General features: G+C 37.4%; 2 protein-coding genes across 12 annotated transcripts; one reads left to right on the top strand and one right to left on the bottom strand.

Moving 5' to 3' along the window:
- Positions 1–1,852: 1,852 nt before the first annotated feature.
- Positions 1,853–12,240, top strand: LOC18428262 (ATP-dependent 6-phosphofructokinase 6). 11 transcript variants are annotated; one of them, XR_016047938.1, is made up of 14 exons: positions 1,853–2,193; positions 2,699–2,745; positions 2,934–2,973; positions 3,460–3,522; positions 3,608–3,745; positions 4,303–4,461; positions 4,585–4,638; positions 4,761–4,829; positions 4,950–5,042; positions 5,301–5,341; positions 5,720–5,944; positions 6,417–6,457; positions 8,481–8,635; positions 11,594–12,240. XR_016047938.1 is itself a non-coding variant. In XM_011622886.3 (14 exons), exons 1-14 carry the CDS (start codon positions 1,936–1,938, stop codon positions 11,843–11,845), a joined length of 1,680 nt encoding a protein of 559 aa, XP_011621188.2. In that variant the 5' UTR covers positions 1,853–1,935; the 3' UTR covers positions 11,846–12,240. The 11 variants fall into 11 exon arrangements, 5 of the variants coding, with proteins under 5 accessions (XP_011621188.2, XP_088712299.1, XP_020519278.2 ...); XR_016047937.1 differs by having other exon boundaries at positions 6,417–6,465; XR_966473.3 differs by having other exon boundaries at positions 4,913–5,042.
- Positions 12,241–13,280: 1,040 nt separating this feature from the next.
- Positions 13,281–16,535, bottom strand: AHG11 (Pentatricopeptide repeat (PPR-like) superfamily protein). The gene has a single exon (XM_020663594.2). The coding sequence runs from the start codon at positions 15,710–15,712 to the stop codon at positions 13,604–13,606; it is 2,109 nt and encodes a 702-aa protein (XP_020519253.1). The 5' UTR covers positions 15,713–16,535; the 3' UTR covers positions 13,281–13,603.
- Between the last annotated feature and the right edge of the window lie 33 nt (positions 16,536–16,568).

Raw genomic sequence — 16,568 nt, 5'->3', positions numbered from 1 at the left:
TAGGAATTTTACAGCGTGCAAAAAAAATTAAGAGAACCTATCACATCATTATTTATAAAATGGAAGTCCATCAATGAAGAAGAACTAGATTGGCCTTTGTCCCCCATTAAAGAGAGAGAAACCAAGTGATTCCAAAGAAAATAAAATAAAATATTTAAATAAAAAGAAAAAAAATGCAGCAAACGAGTGAAAGAATGTATTTCAAAATGGCAAGTACGAAACAATTTCCTTTTAATCAATTAGGATTACGATTTTTGCCAAAATCTTGAGATCTTTTCAATAAAAGATTTTGGAAATAAAATACAATGTGTAATTAAATAGGATAGATAGAAAAAAAAGAAAATAAGAAAGAAAACAATAGCAAGAGAGGTAAGGTGAAGGATTGGGCCACTTCATCCAAGAAAAATGGCAAAACCGGTGGTCAAACCGGCTCAACCGGTCAACCACAGTTCTCAAAAAATACCAATAGAGTGCTCATATCGGGCCGAATAGGGGTCCGTCACTAGTTCGCTAATCTGACTGCCGGTTCGGTTCAGTTTTTATAAGTAGACTCGAGATTAATTGTAGATCGCATTTATCCCAATGTATTTTATTTAATCTCTGATGTCTATAATTGAGAATAAATGGTGAAGGTCTCCCTACTATATTGGTTTGGTTGGTGATCCAAATTGGCCGAACCCATGGAAAATTGGTTAAAGAATAACTAAAAGTAAAAATATAGGGAATATTCAAAAAAATAAAAAATGGGGGACTCAGGGTGGACCCAAACCTCCCTTGCCTTGTCCACCCTTGCGTTGCATTCCTGGAGGACACGGGATGACCGTAAATCCTATCCAGATCAACAATTGGGTGGCAATCATCAGGTTTGGACTGGGCCAATCCTGGCGTTAGGCCCTATTAGGATCTCCTGAGCCCAGCTTGGCCCTGAAAGGGCCAAAGAGGCCAGGTCAGGAGAAAAACAATAAGAAAAAAAGGCTTAGGACGAGACGAGATGAACCGGCTCGGCCTTGTCACATAGCAAGCCCAGATTTGACTCGAACTTGTCCTCGAGCTATGGTGGCTTGGCCTTGGCTTGACCCTAAGGCCATATTTTGTGACCCAAGCCCTAGTCTTCTAAGGTCGAGCAAGGTTGAGTTGCACCAATGTGCCCATTCTAACCTTAACCGACAATGCACAATAAGGATCCAGTATTCTCAATCTAGATTGCCTTTTTAGTTACTCAAAGACAAAACTAGCCAATCCGTAAGGGTGGCAATGAACCCAGACTTGATCCGAGACTTGAAGGGTAGACCCGACTTAAGTTTGGGTATGGATCCAAATTTTGGATCCGAACACTATTTAGGTCTAGGTCCAATCAGGTATGGATCCCACACATATTTTCAGGTCATAGTTTATAAAGAGAAATGATTTTATAGGATCTTCTCCCATCCGTATATGTAGGGCTCCAAATGATCACCAATAAATTTAGTACGGGTTTATATAAAAGTTAAATTCCACACCAATATGATAATTTTTTTAAAGATCCGTATCAATTTTAATGGTATCTTTTGAGGTCCTACACATATGAATGGAGGAGAGTCCTACAAAATTATTACACATTTATAAAACATTTAAATATATCTAAATACATACATATTTTTTAAACTTTCGGCCCAGTATGACCCGTTGCCACCCCCAAGATAATCATTATTGCTAGAACCACGATTAAACGAGCAAATATTTACATGACTAGAATGCCCTACAATATTTACTCTGTCTCATAAATATAAAAGGGTAAAAGAGTAATTATTTACGGGACACTCTAACCTCCCTTCTCTCCAACATAAGAGGAGATGTTCATTTTTCTGTAAGCATAGTATGGAGACGCCAAGCCTCAGTAGACCTCAAATATAAGAAGAGATGTTCATTTTTCTGTAAGCATAGGGCTCCATTAATATGGAGACGGCAAGCCTCAGTAGACCTCAAATATCTCTTTCTCTCTCTAGATTCTGCAAAGGAAGGCCTCGAATTCATCTCGATCGTCCAGCTCAAAACCCCATAAAACTTTTTGGTTTTTCCAGCAAAAAGCTGGTTTTCAGGCGAGATCTGAGGTTTCCGGCGAGTTTCCCGATAAAGGCGAAGTTACAGATCGAGGATGATGGGTTTGTGTTAGAAGACGTCCCCCACCTCACTGATTTCCTCCCTTCTTTGCACGTGAGCTTATGCTAAAGTTTTTTTTTTTTTTCTTGATCGTTTTTGCTAAAGTGTCTTTACTTTTCTGCAACTTTTTTGGTTGATTAGGGTTTTATTTTGTCCCAAATCTCTAGGGTAAAGCAGTCAACTTTGGTGTTCTTTACCATAAAGAATTTTCTGGATCTTATTGTTTGATTTCTAAAACTTTTATTTGTAGATTTAAACGTTGCTTTTTCACTATGAAAAAAATGAAGATTTTTTTTTTCTCTTTTTCCTTTTAGACAGTGGGACTTTTATGAATACATTTTTATTTTTCATTCGCATAAGATTCTATTTTTATATAATATAAATCCATTTGACAAGTAATTAAATAATAATATACAATTCACATTAGGATTTGTTTTCCAGTTAAAAGAGAAGAGAAATGTGGATTATATGTTTGTCTTCTTTTTTTTTTCTTTTTTGAATGAAGAGATGATATGTTTGTCCTAATTGGTCTACAATACTGTGATGATTTTTGTTGCAGACTTATCCAAATCCTTTGAAAAAGAGTCCTGCCTATGCAATTGTTGAGTAAGTACACATATTTAGTAATTTTTAAATAATTTTTGTGCGTTTTTGTTGTTTTTCAAGAAATAAACAAAAAACAAAAAATTCATAAAAAGGGCATTGTTGATAGTTCCATAAAAATGACCCATCTTTTATTTTGTTTGTTAGAGTGTTTTGCTTTGATTCTAAATTTTGATATTTGGCTTTATCAGGCAAGATTTTGTCAACCCAGAAGATGTGGTCTCCCAAAGAGTGAGCCCTTCCCCAATTTGTAGATTATAAAGAAATCATTAAATGAGAAAAACAACCTCTTTTTCATGGTCGCAATTCAAATCTTGTGTTTTATACCTATCTTACCTAAACATGGACAGGGTATTTGAATCTGATGTGTGTCTAAGTGTCTAATACTTTGGCCTAGAAGTCCAACACAATGAGACATGTCCATAATAGAATAATAGTTCATATTATTACACTTAGATGTGATTGGCACAGCAATAAGCTTCACGAATTTGGCATACGATGTTCTAGGGTTCAAACCCCGCCCATGCACGCTATGTATTTTTTCAATAACCCGATGTGTGGGTGAGTTGACGCTTTGTCAAAGTGTTCACACATGTGGACACCTGATACTTCAGCACTTCAGCTAGGAGTGTCTGGGTTGCATTCATTTATACTATTTATTGGTAGTTAGTTCCCAACTTCTCAGTTATACGGACTTTTTGTTCTTTTGCACCATAGGTCGTTATTCGAAAGGGTAGTCCAAGAGGGACCCATTTTCGACGTGCAGGCCCTCGAGAAAAGGTGTGATACATGTTGAAAACAATGTTCATAAATGATAATGAACATCATTGTTTGATTTATTTATGATTTCTATGAGAATTCTCAGGTATATTTTGAACCAGAAGAAGTTTGTTCTTGCATAGTAACATGTGGGGGCCTCTGCCCGGGCATTAATACGGTGATTCGAGAGATTGTATGCGGTTTGAACTACATGTATGGAGTTACTGAAATTATGGGGATAAAGGTGCATCCTTTACTAGACATACCTCTCTCCTATTCTGCATTAAGTAATTTTGGGGTTGTTATAGTTCAACCTCTTGTGCCATTTTAAGGACATTTCTCCTTTTTATAAGTTCTATATTTTTCTGTTATTGTTTTTCTTAAATAAAATTCGATAGATTTGTTCCCTTAAAAGGAATCAGATTATTTAAACAAATCCCTATAATTTCTAGTTTACAAGAAAGGTTTATGATTAACAGTATAGTTTTAATTACTAGAAGCCGTTGTACTCGAAGGGGACGTTTGAAAGCTCGTCTTTCTTGGAAAAGCAAGGATTACTTTGATAACCATATCGCCTTCTTTTAAGGTAGTTCTTTCAGTGGTGGGATTTGAACTTGGGATATGGTGTTGCAATGTCAGCAAATTAACCAATCAATCTCCAACTCAAATCCTAGGACTATATTGCCTTGTATTTTTTCACTTGTAGGTTTTTGAGTTGAATCTCATGCCTACCAATCAAAGAAATTTTAATTTCAGATATCTATTTTGGCACCCATATTGCTGGAAATTTTACTTTGGCAGGGTGGATATAGAGGATTTTATTCAAGTAACACGATTCCTTTAAGCCCCAAGTCTGTCAATGATATCCATAAACGTGGTGGCACCATCCTTGGTACTTCAAGAGGAGGTCATGACACCACCAAAATAGTTGATAGCATTCAAGACCGAGGGATTAATCAGGTTTGAAGTCCTACTTGGTTTACTTCTAACTACTTTCCTTACTTTATTTATTTTGATTCATGGAAATCATTTATGTAATTCATGATTTGACTATTAATACTGTTTTTAATTTGGGGATCATAGGTCTACATAATAGGAGGAGATGGGACACAGAAAGGAGCATCTGTAATATATAAGGTACCAAAATATTTGTATAAAGAATTTGTAAGATTTATTATATGTTGATTGTCTTCTTTGGTGGTTGTGCTTATTACTCTCTAATGAAAATTGCTTGGCTGAATCGATGCTTCTAATTACAGGAAATTGAGAGACGTGGTTTGAAAGTGTCGGTTGCTGGAATCCCCAAGACTATCGATAATGATATCACTGTAAGTTTAAATTTGCAAGCAAAAAATATAGTTATGAGATTATTTATGTTCGATTTTCATTTGGTATGGTGCGTGGATTATAGGTTATAGACAAGTCTTTTGGTTTTGACACTGCTGTAGAAGAAGCTCAGAGAGCCATTAATGCAGCACATGTGGAAGCTGAAAGTGTTGACAATGGTCTGGGTATTGTGAAGCTAATGGGTCGTTACAGTGGTAAGTCATTATTTCTTTATCCCAAACCTCTCACTATCTATTTGATGCTCAATCATAACTGAAGTACAAATTCTTTAATTGGGAAAATGGCACTTTTTTGGATAAATAAAATTGTTTTTTTAATGGAGAAAATTGCATGTCTTCTAATCAATTAAAGTACAAGGATTTCTGTATGGAAATTATCGTTGAATGAAGTTCTGTTTGGATAGTTGTAGCAATAAGTTACCTCAATGCTTATTGTTACTTTAATTTTTACAGGATTCATTGCCATGTATGCAACTCTAGCAAGCAGGGACGTGGTAAGAGACTGACATTTTTTATCACGGCAATTATCTAACGACTTTCTCCCTTTCTAACCTATTCATAAAAATCTATGGAAAAGCATATTATAAACCGAAGGACCTTGGAAAGTCCACTGAGGTCATCACCGTCCAATGAAATGGCCTTCAATGGAGAGAGAGAAGGGACCTGGCAGAACAAGGCATGATGCTGCTGGTGATGGGCCCAACACTATTCATCACCATCCATTATTTCACTGGATGATGATGATCTCAGTGGACTATTGTTTTCCATTAGTGATTACAATATACTTCCCCTAAATGTATTGCTCAGCCTATTTTTCTCCTGCAGCATAGTTTAATTTTCTTATGGGAGTTTCTTTCCTGCTAATGTTCCAGGACTGTTGCTTGATTCCTGAATCTCCATTTTACCTAGAGGGAGAAGGGGGGCTGTTTGACTTCATAGAAAAGCGACTGAAAGAAAATGGTCACATGGTCGTTGTGTTAGCAGAAGGTGCAGGGCAAGAGCTTGTTGCCCAATCCATGCGGGCAGTTGATGAAACTGATGCATCTGGGAATCAGTTACTCCATGACGTTGGGCTATGGCTTGCTCAAAATGTCAAAGTAAGGATTTCCATGTTCATGAATGTCTGGAATTTATCATAGCCCAGTGGACTATGGAAGAAGCATAATCAATGGGGCCATTGCCATCCAATGTAATGAACAGTGATGTTGAGAGAATGGGACACCCACCTTTAGGGTCATTTTCTGTTCTGGGGGTAACTACTTTCTCTTCATCATAGTCCATCATTTCAATCAACATCAGTGATCCACTGGATTATGTTTTTTCTGTAGTTTACTGGCTAGAATGCTCCTTAAAACTCCACCTTGATATTGATATACACTGTCAGATAGTTATCATTGGGACTACAAATACATGTTTAAGGGCTGATATATAGAAGATTCTGCCATATACTTGTATGAACTGCTGAAACCTATTTGATAAATTGAATCTGTATCTTCTATTTCAGCACAATTATAGTAAAACTAATCACATATGCCTTCTTATTGAAGACTTCTATTTTCTGTTTTGTAGGACCATTTTACAACAAACCGCAAGATGACAGTAAATCTCAAGTACGTAGGTAAATGCTTCCTTCACGAGAAGGCGAAACCATACATGCAGCATTTGAGTTTATTGTTTACTTTGTTTTTTTAATGCTCAACAGCTTGTGAGAACTCGTTATTTCAGCACCCTAGAAATCATGAACTTGAATTTTTAGAGTGCATGTGCTTCTTACGAACCAACACACTAGAAACACTTGAGCCAGGTTTTCTCATTTCTTGTGCGCAAGAAGTGTTCTTGGGTTAACATGTTCAAAAAAGTAAAAAGAGGAAGTGTTTTTGGCGTATGAAATAAGCTGTAAACGCTAATACCCCATTTGTTTCCACCTCTTTGGGGAAGAATATTTGTCTTGTATTGGACAAGGTGCCTGCTTGTCTCATGATTTTCATAAGAGGCCTAGTATCTTGTATTGCAATTATTATACTAATAGGTGCAATATACATATAACACATGCACACGTATATATATAGACACACGCACACATGTATATATATAGACACACACATACATATATACCAATGTTGTCAGGTTCGCTATGGAGTCTGCTTCGGTTGGGTCTAAAAAATGAAACAATTCCGTGTTTCGGCTAATTCATAGGAAGACTTTGTTTTTTTTAAAAAAAATTTTAAAATAGATATTTTTATAATTTTATTGAATTTTTTTAAAAAAAACCTTACTAACGAAATTTTCTACAAATGGATAATATCAAAATATAATATCGATTGAAATTGAAATGACAGACAACATCCGGTGACTTAATGTCGGTTGGCCTTTTGGGAAAACCTCATCGAAATATTCAAAACGTCATTCAATATTTTTCTGGATCTCAACTCATACCCTTCCAAATTTCAGTATGCTTCGTACATAGAGTCAAAGACCAATCTGTTCCATCATTGAAATTATCCGTATATGTACAAAGCCCAATCCCTATCATCATGACCAAAGCTTTCACATTCTCAATTGACACGTATCGACATTATATGTCTCTTCTGCCGAAACATGCAAGATTTCGGTGTAAAATGCTAAATTTCAGGGTCATGGAATTTAATTGTGAAATATTCTTTGCTTCACTTTGGTTGATTGGGTAAAACATAAGGCTTCGGCCGAAGCAAAACGAATTTAACAACATTGATACATATATATATATATATATATACACGTACATAAATATGTGTGTGTACATGCATACACGCACATACATGGATACACAGACACACTCATTGGTGCACTTTCTCTGTAAAGTGCAATTGGGTATAGGAAGCTTATGCACATACTTGTTTATATTGCATCTGGAGAGAAAGTTGTCTTGTCATACCATTACATACATCCTACAATGTGTTTTCTTAGTTATTTAACTGCTTGGGATGCGAGCAGCATTTGTTTTACACCCCAAAAGATGCCAATATCTTTCTCTCTCTCTCTCCTCCCTCCCTGTGTCATCTGTTTGGATGGATAAGTAATACATTGTGCATGTATGCAAGTGTTCAAGTGCATGTATACGAGTGTGCAAGGTAGCGATCACTCAACATTGTTTTAGCATTCAAATGTCAACCAAACTATGTATTAAGAAGGTTGATCGTAATTCTGCCAAATCAATGACTGCATTTTTGACACCTTGAACTCAGTAGTAGTGATGCATAAATACTTCTATATACTTAGATTCTGGTCTCGTATTGTCTCAGCACCAATACAGATACTCCAAGGATACCTGAAATATTGAATTCAATAATTACAAAAAAATGAAATATGAACAGAATATAATATCATTCATCGCAATATTGTATTGCATAGAATATCTATTTATGTATCATGCCACCTATAGTAACACTCCGATGTGTCAAATAGGATACTTATCCACCTCCATATCCATAACGATATCTGACTATCTTGGATTAGTAGTAGTCTCTTAAGTTAGAAGAGTAAAAATTATTGTTTGCACTTCCTTTTTTCTTTTGTCCTTTTACTTTGAAACCATGTGCACAATTTTTTTTTACCGAACATTTGGCGGATTAATATGCACCTCTCTTATTGTAGACCCAACATACATGATCCGTGCAATACCGAGCAATGCATCTGACAATATATACTGCACCCTTCTTGCACATGGGGCTGTGCATGGTGCCATGGCGGGATACACAGGCTTCACTATTGGACCTGTTAACAACAGACATGCCTATATCCCTATCTCTGTAAGCACTCATCTTTTTTGGGAAGCGTAAATGTGTGCTCTCTCTCTCTCTCAAAAAAAATAATAATAATAATAATAATAAATAATATATATATATATATATATATATATATATATATATATATATATATATGAAAAAGTTTATATAAGGTTAACTCTTTAAAATGTAGAATTAAGATGCACCTCGAAAATCCTTCGGAAAAGGTTGTTTTGATTTTAGAAAAACATCTAATTGATCATCTTGAGAAAAAATAGTTTCAAGTCCAAAAAATTGTACATCTTGCAATACATTATTTGGAGTAGTTGAGGTCAGTCCATTAGCTAACAACTACAGTAAACACCCAACGACCTAGCTTGAATCTAGGTCAATCCAATGGGCAGGATTGCATTTCGTATTTGAATTTTTTTTTTTTTTACAAATCCATATTAAAATTCAAGTATTTTGGCTTACACTATTCCATCAGCCCTTGAGCTGACAAGATCTTCATCCCCATATATATATATATATATATATATATATATATATATATATATATATATATATATATATACACACACACACACATAGGAGAAATGATGGCGTTGGCCCACTAGCCTACAGCTATAGGCCCAACGGCCCAGATTCAATTTGGGCCGATCTGACGGAAACGACCTCATTTTATATTTGATTTTTTTTTTTTTTCTACATATCCAAATGATGTGAAATTTTATGTGCATATTCTTCTCATCAACGCTCATTTAATAAAAATAGTAAAAAATAATTCGTAAAATATAAATTGATCAAAATACCCCTGAAATGTTTTTGGGGTATTTTGGTCAATTTATTTTTTACGAAATAGTTTTTTGATATTTTTATTGGATTCTAATAATTTTAAAGAACACACACGCAAATTTTCAAGAAATTTAAATTTATATAAAAAAAATTAAAATTAAAATACGAGATGCAATCGTGATCATTGGATCGGCCCAGATTCAATCTAGGCCGTTGGGTTCATATGTAGCTGTGGGCTAGTGGGCTCATATATGTATATAGGGAAATGTTGATGTGGCCCACTAACTCACAGCCTCATATGAGCTCAACGGCCTAAATTGAATCTAGGCTGATCTAACAGTCACAACCTCATTTCGTATTTGTATTTTAATTTTCTTTTAAAAATCTAAATCACTTGAAATTTTGAGCATGTATTATTTAAAAATAGGATAATCTAATAAAAATGTCAACAAATAATTTGTAAAAAATAAATTGACCAAAATACCCCCAAAACTTTTTAGGGGCATTTTGGTCAATTTATTGTTTGCAAATTACTTTTTAAATATTTTTATTAAGTGTGCCTTGATGAAAAGGATGGATTCCTAAAATTTCAAGTGATTTCGATTTGTAGAGAAAAAATTAAATTCAAATATGAAATGAAATCGTGACCGTCAGATCGGCTTAGATTGAATCTGGACCCTTGGGCACATATGTAGCTGTGAGCTAGTGGGTGCACGCCAGCCTTTGGGCTTGGACTTGCTTGAGTCACTTGCATCCAATAGGGTGCTAGGTCTGAATGGGAAAGACAGGGATTGAGCTCCAAACTTCTAATCACCAGAAACATGCTCGCACACACATGCACAAAGATTTTATGAACTGACCGGCCTGTGGAATAATATAGGTCAGATGGCCCAGATTGAGCCACGCCAACCTATCTGTACGGCCAGCATTGTTTGACAATGGCAGGCACATTTTGGCCCTTTCTTAGTGTATTGTTGCTTTTTTATTTTTCTTGGAGTGCCCAGGTTCAGAGCACAGGCCCACAATTTAAGTTCTATTGGATTTATAAAAAAAAAAGCTAAGAGTCAAACACTAATGTGCCGCGCTAGCTGTCCATATTGGCAAATTCAATCTAGGCAAAGAACCATATTTGGGGGTTGGGGGGGAGGGCTGTGATACTTAGGTTGACCTATAGGATAACATTGTACAAGTTCGCCTACATCCCATTTTTTGTGTTTTTTTCAAGGGTCACTTTTTGCATGCAAATCCTTTACAAATGTCCCCATGAGAAAAATTGAAGAAAAACAAAACCTAAGAATGGTTTATGAAGAGAACGAATACGGTGCATCGTCTATCAGGTGTCTATTTTGGTGCATTTTAAATCTATGGTTTTATGTGCTAAAAATCATTTTTTTTTGTAATTGCTCATCAAGTGTCTTTTAGGACAATCTTCGTAAAATAGCCCTAAAAAGATAAGAAGTAACAGTCTAACACCAAGAACTATTAGGTGAACTTGTGCAATGTTAGCCTATAAGCTAACCTCAGTTTCTATGCGCACAAGCGCACACATGTACACAAAACACTCTCACACACTCATATATGGACTTTCTTCCATAGTCCATTGTAATGGTGAAGTTAGATAGTCCTACTCTCAATATTTTCACTTTATATGCCACTATGTTGTATTACTCCTATTTTTAAGGGAGGGCATTAACTCACTGCAAATTTTGAAATTCGATTCCTCCTTCCACAGTTCAGTGTTATTCTCTAGGAGGAAGTTTATAATAGTCTCGAATCACTCATGATATTGGGAGTATATGATTTATTTCAATTGTAATCATCAATGAATATTAATAACCTCTTTGACTTTCATTTTCTTACTGATTTCTCCTTGAAATAATTAAATGTCAACATCTCACGAAGTTCTTTCTCCAAGGAACTCTTAGAAACAAGAATTGTCAGCATGATTCTGATATAATAAGGTCCACAGGACACTATTTATGACGATTCTCCATTATATTTGATTCTCACTGTTATGTATCTTACTGATTATCGCATTACACTGATCTGGCAAATATAGATGTAAAATTCCTCATCATAAAATAAAGCAAGTTATGTACACCATTGATTCATTCCGTTATATTTGATTCTCACTGTTATGGAACTTGGTGAGCTGAGATATATACACCATTCTATGTGGTTTTGAAGTGTGTAACGGAGACACAGAACAAGGTTGGCATCACCGACCGGATGTGGGCTAGACTGCTCGCTTCGACTAATCAGCCAAGTTTTTTGAATTACAAAGAGCATATACGAGGGAAACTCAACGTAGAATATTTGAAAATGATCGAGGATTTGCGAGGATTACGTGAAGGAACACAACCAGCAACTCCCTCTGAGAATGAGTTTGGTGAGGACATTCAGAAGAGCACCGACTCTTCTCCATCTGCTCGAGGTTGAACTGAACCCCCATCCTACGTATATGGTGTTCTCTCTGAGAATGAGTTTGGTGAGGGCATTCTCCATCTGCTCGAGTTTGAACTGGACACCAGTCCTACATATATGGTGCTCTCTCTCTCTCTAAAGGATGTTTCCCACTTACTGTATGTCCATCTTCTATGTAATATTTTTTCTGTGTTGATCATAGATAAAAGCTCTCTCTTTCTCTCATGGATTAATTTTTTCTGTTCATTGAATTACATTTTACTTAGCATATGACTTTTTTTGTATTTCCAGAAATATGATGCTAGAAAATTTTGATATTTTTTAGCATCTCACTAAAAACCTATTGCACCCTTGTAACAAATTAAATGACAGATGATTGATAATGATTGATACCCTTGTTACTCCACAAATTTCAGTTCTTGAAATGGCAATGCATAGACTTTTCTTTTTTTGGGTTTTTTTTTTATGTGATTTTACATATGCTTTGCGATGATTGACATAGAGAGAACATTTGGGTGGACTTCTATAGTGGTCACCCCAAATTATATTGATCCTAGCGAAGATAATTTTCTTTTGAAAATAAATTTCTCATATTTTTTTGGATATTTCTTCTTTTCTAAGTATAAATGACTGTGCGCGCAAAATTTGGAATAAAACAAATGCACCTGGGCCCTCATATTGGGAGAGGGCAGATATATTGCACTGTCCTTGAGCAAACCAAATATTTCCCCTTAGATAGATATGGCATTCAATTCAAGTTTTCTACATCTTGTAGATAATGTTTTTTAGCAAAGGAATGCCTATGCATTTTCATTCACATTTTACCTCTTGAGCTAGAAAATTCACAGTTTATAGGGTTCTGTTTGTGCAAGCATTTTACAATTAAGCAGCAGCGGCCTCTTGTATAGATCGCTAATTAATTGACTGTAAGATCTTTTATTAATCGACTATAATATACCCCATTCTTGTGAGTTGCATTTATTAGAGCGATCCACAGATTGCATACCTCTATCTCCATTAATAGAAACTAAAGCCCTTATTTTTTGTTGAGCAGCATTTCGGGTAAGTCTTGAATGGCCCTTTCGAAAGGTAAAAAAATTTGCCCCAAAACAGTCCGAAATAAGTTGACCTAGCCTTTTCTTTTTTTAAAAAAAAGATCATAGTAAATGTTAAAGACTCATGTGCCATTGGTTTGCTTCTCCTACCAAGAGCAAGCACAAAAATTAACTACTTTTTTTTCGTATAGATTACGGAGTTGAATTTTTTTTTTAATGTGTCAATGGGTGGTGTAACCCGGATTGAAAACCACAACGTGGTAACTAGGTACGGGGGTGCTACCACCACGCTCTGCCCCTTTCCTGAGTTCCATGTAAGTTGCATGAGTGTCGTAGCTCAAATGTGAGTTCCATGTAAGTTGACTAAGTGTCATAGCTCAAATGTGTCATGGGACTGAAAGAGAAACCAGATGAGGGAAGCTTTATAAATGAACTTGCTAAGTTTGGTTTGTGTATCGGAAAAATTCATGTACTCTACAAAAAAAAATTTGTAAAGAGGTTGGTTGTGCTCTTCTTGTTGCATTTGAGAACTTTGTCCCCCCATGATGTGCTCTGATCTTCTCAATGATCTCTCCACTCTGGCTTTTTGTTGGCTTGTTTAATTTGCCTCTCTCTCTCTCTCTCTCTCTCTCTCTCTCTCTCAATATCAACCACCCTCTCTCTCTCTCTAAGTATCAACTCCCCCCCCTCTCTCTCTCTCTCACACACACACAAAACATCAACCACCCTCTGTAATGTGCTTCCCCAACTGTCCCAACATCCCATATATTTCCTTCCAATCAGGGTGCCTCCTATCACAAGCCAAAAATTCCCACACTCTCTCATCAACCTCAATCACACTACATCCAACACTTTTCCTCTCCTCTTTCTCTATCATCAACCCTCTCATTCCCTCCACATCACCCCACCTCCCTTCTCCTGCATATGCATTCCTCAAACCAACCCAATCCGCAACACTCCAACCCTCTCTTCCCAATCTCCCCACCACTCTCTCTGCCCTCTTCACATCCCCATAACACCTGCAAGCAAAGAGCAAAGAGCTCCAAACCACGTCATTCCCTTCAAATGGCATTCTCTCAATTAATTCCTCAGCCTCATCCAAAAACCCAGCCCTCCCCAATAGATCAATCATGCACCCATAGTGCTCAATTTCAGGTGCAACCCCAAAATTTTCTCTCTCATCATAACCACTTATTCTCTCTCTAAAATTCATCTTCCCCTCTTTAGCAATGAGAATAATTCTCCCATGTCTCTCATCATCCCCTCTCATCATCTCTCCATATATCCCCTTACTTTGTCTGACCCCCTCAGAGGCTCTCTCTCCGCTGCACATATCTTCTCTCTCATGACCCAACTTCACCTTCTCTCTTAATTTCCTTTTCCCATCATCCTCTCTCTCAGCACCTCCCCTCACCACCTCTCCCAACACCACCTCCCCCTCCTTTCTTTCTCTAACCACCTTCAACATGCCTTCAAAGATCCTCTTCCCTTCCTCCACCAACCCCGCGTGCCCGCAAGCCCTAAGAACCACTACCATTGTTGCCGCATTAGGCCTCACCCCTTTCTCCCTCATCTCCGAGAAAACTATCAAAGCCTCCCTCCCCCTCCCATTCACTGCTAAACCGCCAATCAAAGCATTCCAAGTTCCTGTTTCTCTATTCACCATCTCATCGAACACTCTTCTTGCCTCATCGATGTCCCCACACTTCGCATACATATCCACTAACGTTGTGCAAAGCCTAACGTCGTGAGTAAATCCCATTCGTCGAGCATAGGCATGGACCCACTTGCCAAGCCTTAGCGCACCCACATCCGCTATGGCTGGAACCAAGCTCCTCACCATGTTTGCATCTGGGTCCAAAGTCGAGCTAACTTGAAATTCTCTGAATAATTCAATGGCCAAGCTTGGCTCTCTGTTTTGCCTATACCCACTAATCATAGCACTCCAAGAAACTGAATTTTTCTCAGGCATTTGATCAAACAAAACCCTAGCTCTGTCGAGAGCTCCAGCTTTACAGTAACCAGTGATCATGGTGGTCCAAGAAACCACATTTCTCTCAGGCATTTCATCAAAGACTTCCTTTGCAGAAGTCATATCCATGGCCTTGACATACCCATCAATCATGGCATTATAAGCAATGAGGTCCTTATCAGGCATGGCTCTAAATAAATTTTCAGCCATGGCCATGTCTCCAGCTCTGGCAAAAGCAGCAACAATGGTGGTCCATGAAACCAAGCTTCTCTCTCTCATGTCTTCGAAAAGTCTTTGAGCTTCGATCAAATTTCCAAATTTTGAATACATATCGACCATAGCAGTAGAAGCAAAGAGATCAAACCGAAATCCAAGTTTGAATACATGGGTGTGGAGTTGCTTCCCTTCATCAATGGCTGAGTTGGTAGCACAGGATTTGACCAAAAATGGAAAGGTGTAGCAATCTGGTCTGAAACCAAAAGTTTTTTGTCGGTTCAGTGTTTTGTAGAGAGAGAAAGACTCATGGAATTGGTTATGGAGAGTGTGGGCTCTGATCATGGAGTTGCAGAGAAATGGGTCTTGAGAGAGGCGGCAATCGAAGGCCTTTTGAGCATGCCGGATTCCATCAAGTGGGTGCCGGAATCCAGAGGCTTCTGATAAGGCGGCGATGAATTTGGTGAGAAGAGAGAGATTGGTTTCCAAGCCATTTCTGAGCATGTGGGCATGGATTTGGAAGAGAGAGAGAGGATTGTTGGTTCTCTTGAGGAGAGAGATGCAGTGTTGCTCTCTTGGGCTCCATCCTTGGTTGCTCATGGTTGGGTGTGGTTCAGAGAGAGAGAGAGTCAGGAAATTCATGTTGGTTTTAGATTATAGAAATTGGGAGGAAACTGGAAGCATTGCATTGCGATATCGAGAGAGGGAGAGAGTCAAGAATTCATGTTGGTTTTAGATTATAGAAATTGGGAGGAAACTGGAAGCATTGCATTGCAATATCGTGAGAGAGAGAGATTAATAGCTGCAGAGAGAGCTCACGCACTGACTTGATCTAGAGAGAGATAGTTAAGATTTTCATATTGGGCGATCATTTTTTGCCACTTTTGCATAAATCCATGTGGGGGATTCACAGTTTGAACCTAATTGAGAGAGAGAAAAACAGTACAGGTTTTAGACCCGGACGAGACTTTTCGGATCCAAAATTTCGACCCATGCCCATCGGGTCTCAAGTCTACCCATTAGGTCCTGGGTCTGGTTAGATCCCAGGTTTACCGGTCGGGTACCTGGTCAGGTCAATTGCCAGCCTATAACAATGAGCTTCTTTCTGTTTATTTTTTTATTGTTTCTGCCCTTTATTTTAGGCATCATATCCCATATTATTTGCAGTATTTAGATTATTGCACAAGATTTATAAATACTCACATATACCTACATTCTAACTGAAAATTCCTAATAAACAAACATATTGGCGACATATATAAATACCCATATTATTTGGGTCGGGCTGGGATTTGGGTCCAGTTAGGTCGGGCCTGCTTAGACCTAATAGTATCCAGATCAAAGTTTTTGACCCAGACCCAAAATCGTGTCTACCCGTCGAGTCTCAGATCTGGTTGGGTCCATTCCCACCCTTAAAAAGCAGACGTTTCAAGCTGCAGAGAGAACTCACATACTAACTTTTTGGACGACGTAGAGAGAGAGCCACAATGCTAATTTA

This window comes from Amborella trichopoda, chromosome 13 (assembly GCF_054954075.1).
Source record: "Amborella trichopoda isolate Santa Cruz 75 chromosome 13, AtrichopodaSantaCruz75HAP2 v2.0, whole genome shotgun sequence".
Lineage (NCBI taxonomy): Eukaryota > Viridiplantae > Streptophyta > Magnoliopsida > Amborellales > Amborellaceae > Amborella > Amborella trichopoda.
This window is presented reverse-complemented; position numbering and strand designations above follow the sequence as displayed.

What these genes read in the sequence shown, in the direction of transcription:
- AHG11 (XM_020663594.2), bottom strand. Translation starts at nt 15,712, where the DNA reads ATGAATTTCCTGACTCTCTCTCTCTCTGAACCACACCCAACCATGAGC.
- LOC18428262 (XM_011622886.3), top strand. Translation starts at nt 1,936, where the DNA reads ATGGAGACGGCAAGCCTCAGTAGACCTCAAATATCTCTTTCTCTCTCT. An exon ending in CTGAAATTATGGGGATAAAG is followed by an intron (nt 3,746 to 4,302) that starts GTGCATCCTTTA and finishes TTACTTTGGCAG; the next exon opens with GGTGGATATAGAGGATTTTA. An exon ending in GGCTTGCTCAAAATGTCAAA is followed by an intron (nt 5,945 to 6,416) that starts GTAAGGATTTCC and finishes TCTGTTTTGTAG; the next exon opens with GACCATTTTACAACAAACCG.